The sequence below is a fragment of the Nicotiana sylvestris genome, chromosome 3 (genome assembly GCF_000393655.2).
Source record: "Nicotiana sylvestris chromosome 3, ASM39365v2, whole genome shotgun sequence".
Taxonomy (NCBI): Eukaryota; Viridiplantae; Streptophyta; class Magnoliopsida; order Solanales; family Solanaceae; genus Nicotiana; species Nicotiana sylvestris.
The window spans coordinates 48,099,060-48,103,305 of NC_091059.1; the positions used below are offsets into that span (position 1 = coordinate 48,099,060).

General features: G+C 42.8%; 1 protein-coding gene across 1 annotated transcript; it reads left to right on the plus strand.

Moving 5' to 3' along the window:
• Nucleotides 1-265: 265 nt before the first annotated feature.
• LOC138887319 (uncharacterized) lies at nt 266-2,866 on the plus strand. The gene is made up of 2 exons (XM_070169051.1): nt 266-958; nt 2,780-2,866. The coding sequence occupies exons 1-2, from the start codon at nt 266-268 to the stop codon at nt 2,864-2,866; spliced, it is 780 nt and encodes a 259-aa protein (XP_070025152.1).
• Nucleotides 2,867-4,246: the final 1,380 nt, after the last annotated feature.

The window sequence follows — 4,246 nt, forward strand, 5'->3', positions numbered from 1 at the left end:
TGGGTACACTGAGGTGCATGGCGGCTTTAGTTACGGAGAGCGGAACGGAGGGGGCATTGCGCTGTTGGACTTTGCCAAGGCTTTCGATCTAGTCATTGCGAACTCGAGTTTTACGAAGCGGGATGAACATTTGGTTACTTACCAAAGTTCGGTGGCGAAGACTCAGATTGACTATCTCCTCCTCAGGAGATGCGACAGAAGGTTGTGCGAGGACTGCAAGGTTATCCCCGGTGAGACCCTATCAACACAGCATAGACTTTTGGTGATGGACATTTGTATTAGGATAAGGAGGAAGAAGAGGTCAGTACAAGGACGCCCTAGGATTAGGTGGGGCGCCTTAACTAAGGATAAAGCTAAGGAGTTAGAAGGGAGGTTATCGGCAATGGGAGCTTGGAGAAGTGGTGGGGACGCAAACACAATGTGGTCGACGACGGCGGACTGTATAAGAAAGGCGGCGAGAGAGGTGTTAGGGATATCTACGGGCCGCAATGGTGGTCATAAAGGAGATTGGTGGTGGAATGCAGCTGTCCAAGGTAAAGTGGAAGCGAAGAAGGCGGCTTACCTGCGGTTAGTAGGGAGCACTAACGAGGAGGAGAAGAGAGAGAACAGTCAGAGGTATAAGGTAGCTAAGAAGGAGGTAAAGATAGCAGTGACGGAGGCTAAGACGACAGCTTTTGCTCGTCTGTATGAGGAACTAAGGAACAAAGGCGGGGAGAAGAAGTTATTCCGACTCGCTAAGGCGAGAGAGAGGATAACTCGAGATCTAGACCAGGTGAGGTGCATAAAAGATGACGACGGCAAAGTTTTGATGGGAGATGACCAGATTAAGAGAAGGTGGCAGACCTACTTTCATAAACTTCTAAGTGAAGAAGGAGATCAAGATATTAGACCTGGGGAATCGAGGAATGCCGACAGTCACCATGAATTAAGTAATTGTAGGGACATTGAGATCGATGAAGTCATGGAGGCAATGCGTAAGATGAGAGGGGCAGAGCTACCGGGCCAGACGAAATCCCGGTTGAACTGTGGAGGTGTGTGGGTAGAGCAGGCTTGGAATGGCTTACTGCATTGTTTAGTGTTATATTCAAGACTAATAGGATGCCTGAAGAGTGGAGGTGGAGTACAATGGTCCCGTTGTATAAGAACAAAGGTGATGTCCAGAGCTGTAACAACTATAGGGGCATCAAATTACTAAGTCATACCATGAAAGTTTGGGAGAGAGTGGTAGAAATGAGAGTGCGAAGGACGGTGTCTATTTCAGACAACCAGTTCGGGTTCATGCCGGGACGATCTACCACAGAAGCTATCCACCTTATTAGGAGGATGGTGGAACAGTACAGGGATAGGAAGAAGGATCTTCACATGGTGTTTATTGATTTGGAGAAAGCGTACGATAAGGTTCCTAGGGAGGTCTTATGGAGCTGCTTAGAGGATAAAGGGGTCCCGATTGACTATATTAGGGTGATTAAAGACATGTATGATGGAGCTAAGACTCGGGTTAGGACAGTAGGAGGCGACTCTGAACATTTTCTAGTTATTACGGGGTTGCATCAAGGGTCTGCGCTCAGCCCATTCCTATTTGCCCTGGTGATGGATGCACTGACTCATCATATTCAAGGGGAGGTGCCATGGTGCATGCTATTTGCTGATGACATTATTCTAATTGACGAGACACGAGGCGGCGTCAACGAGAGGCTAGAGATTTGGAGACATGCTCTTGAGTCTAAAGGTTTCAAGTTGAGCAGGACGAAGACGGAATACCTCGAGTGCAAATTTGGAGTTGAGCCGACGGAAGCGGGAGTTGAGGTGAGGCTTGACTCTCAAGTCATTCCCAAAAGGGGTAGTTTCAAGTACCTTGGATCGGTTATTCAGGGGATCGGGGAGATTGACGAGGATGTCACACACCGTATAGGGGTGGGGTGGATGAAGTGGAGGTTAGCGTCGGGAGTCTTGTGTGATAAGAAAGTGCCACCGTTACTAAAAGGTAAGTTTTATAGAGCAGTGGTTAGGCCTGCCATGTTATATGGAACTGAATGTTGGCCGGTAAAGAACTCACACGTCCAGAAGATGAAAGTAGCGGAGATGAGGATGTTGAGGTGGATGTGCGGGCATACAAGAATGGATAAGATTAGGAATGAAGATATTCGAGAGAAGGTGGGCGTGGCCCCCATAGAGGACAAGATGCGGGAAGCAAGACTCAGATGGTTCGGACATATTCAGAGGAGGAGCACTGATGCACCGGTGAGGAGATGTGAGCGACTGGCTGTAGTGGACATGCGGAGAGGTAGAGGACGACCTAAGAAGTATTGGGGAGAGGTGATCAGACAGGACATGGCGCGACTTCGGATTACTGAGGACATGGCCCTTAACAGGGAATTATGGAGGTCGAGTATTAAGGTTGTAGGTTAGGGGAGAGTTGTGAATATTTCTACATCACAATAGAGTGAGACTAGCCAGTTAGGAGTTAGACTAAGAATGTCATTGGTCATTTATTGATGCAGGGCTTTACCTGCTAGTCTTACCATACCAGTCATCTTTTTCGTATGTCGTATTCTGTATTTCATATTTATTGTATTGCTATTATTGTATTGCTGTTATTTTATTATGCATTTTTATAGTACTAATATATCGGTTTCGGTTGCTTTTTGAGTCGAGGGTCTCCTGGAAACAGCCTCTCTACCCTTCGGGGTAGGGGTAAGGTCTGCGTACATATTACCCTCCCCAGACCCCACGTGTGGGATTATACTGGGTTGTTGTTGTTGTTGTTGTTGTTTCTTAGCTCTCTTTAATTACAACAATAGTGGGCGTACTTGATATGCTGGCAAAAAAGGGGCTATTTGACATGAAGGTAAATGATGCCAATTAAGTAAATAGCATAAAATCTTATTGAAATAATTTTTTCCAGCATTTAGAAATTAAATCCCACATACAACAATACTATATCAACATTAAAAAGGGTTTCTTGACATGAAAATAGATGTTGCTAATTAAATAAATAGCACAAAATCTTATTCAAATACTTTTTTCCTGCATTAAGAAGTTGAATCACACATACGACAACAATATATCGATATACCATATAATTGATAAGTAACCCAATTCTGAATAAAATTGTAAAATATTAAAAAAGAAAATTCCATGATAACTAAGGAAAGAAGGCAACAAATACTTCACCTGAAGTGAAAAAATACGTGAGGAAAATAATGAAATTCAAATAAAGCTCAACAATTGAACGTGAAAATGATCTAAAACAAAGCCGCCTTGAGCAGAAATGTTCTTTTCTTGCTGGAGTCCTCAATGTCTAAAACGTAGCAGATAATACAAGAAAAATGTGTTGCTACATTCTTTAATTTGAAGAGGCAGTAGAATCAATTTATGAATATGAGAATTTTCCGTTTCTGATTTCAATGTAATTAACTCCTTTAACATTAATTAAGAAAGATAAGAGGAGTGGGGATTTGTTTGGGCACTGAAGAAGCACGTTTCTTGTTTTGATAGGTGATCACGCCCAACTATGCCTTATAAAAAGTCCTGCGGACGTTGCAAATATAACCGGAGTATTCTGCCCAGAGTCGAATCCACAGAGAGTTAACCTATCAATCACTATCTTTAGACCCACTAAACTCTTGAGAACCAATTTCCCCAAACGTTTGAATCACAGTTGATGGTGTCTTCAATAACTAAAATTGCAAGTAAATAAACAGCTGTAAACTAAGGATGCTAAGGTTGTAAACAATAATGAGAAAACGCTAAGGTAATGACTTCCCCTATTGATGGAATCCCTTTTGTTTATGCTTCATACAAATTGACCAACACCTTTCTATCAATCATGAACGCTCATCTTACCGTAAATCTCTCCCGAGTAATCACAGTAATATACTCAATGCACTCTCCCGAGATACACTAGCTAGCTCTAATTAACACGGTTCACTTTAGATTGCACTCAAGGCTTCATTATCCCTAATCCCGCCTTTAAACCCGCAGTTATAGATCCCTCTTATACTTTGGGAGTGGTGTTGTTCAACAATAACCTAAATATGCACTCTCTCCCGAGTTATGCACACTAAATAGGCACAGCTAATTGAGGATCCTGTCAATTAACTACAACATGCACAAAGTTGAACAAATAAAGATTGAGACTAGCAATTTGTATTCACATAAACAAGAAGTTCATCCCCCAATAGGTTCCATCAAAACCTTAGACAAAGGATTTAGCTACTCATAACTATGGGTAAACAAACTAAAA

Bases quoted from the DNA above. Each gene is read 5' to 3' on its own strand.
- LOC138887319 (XM_070169051.1), top strand. From the start codon at position 266: ATGGACATTTGTATTAGGATAAGGAGGAAGAAGAGGTCAGTACAAGGA. The intron at 959-2,779 runs GTCATGGAGGCA...GTTGTTTCTTAG, and splicing joins GGGACATTGAGATCGATGAA to CTCTCTTTAATTACAACAAT.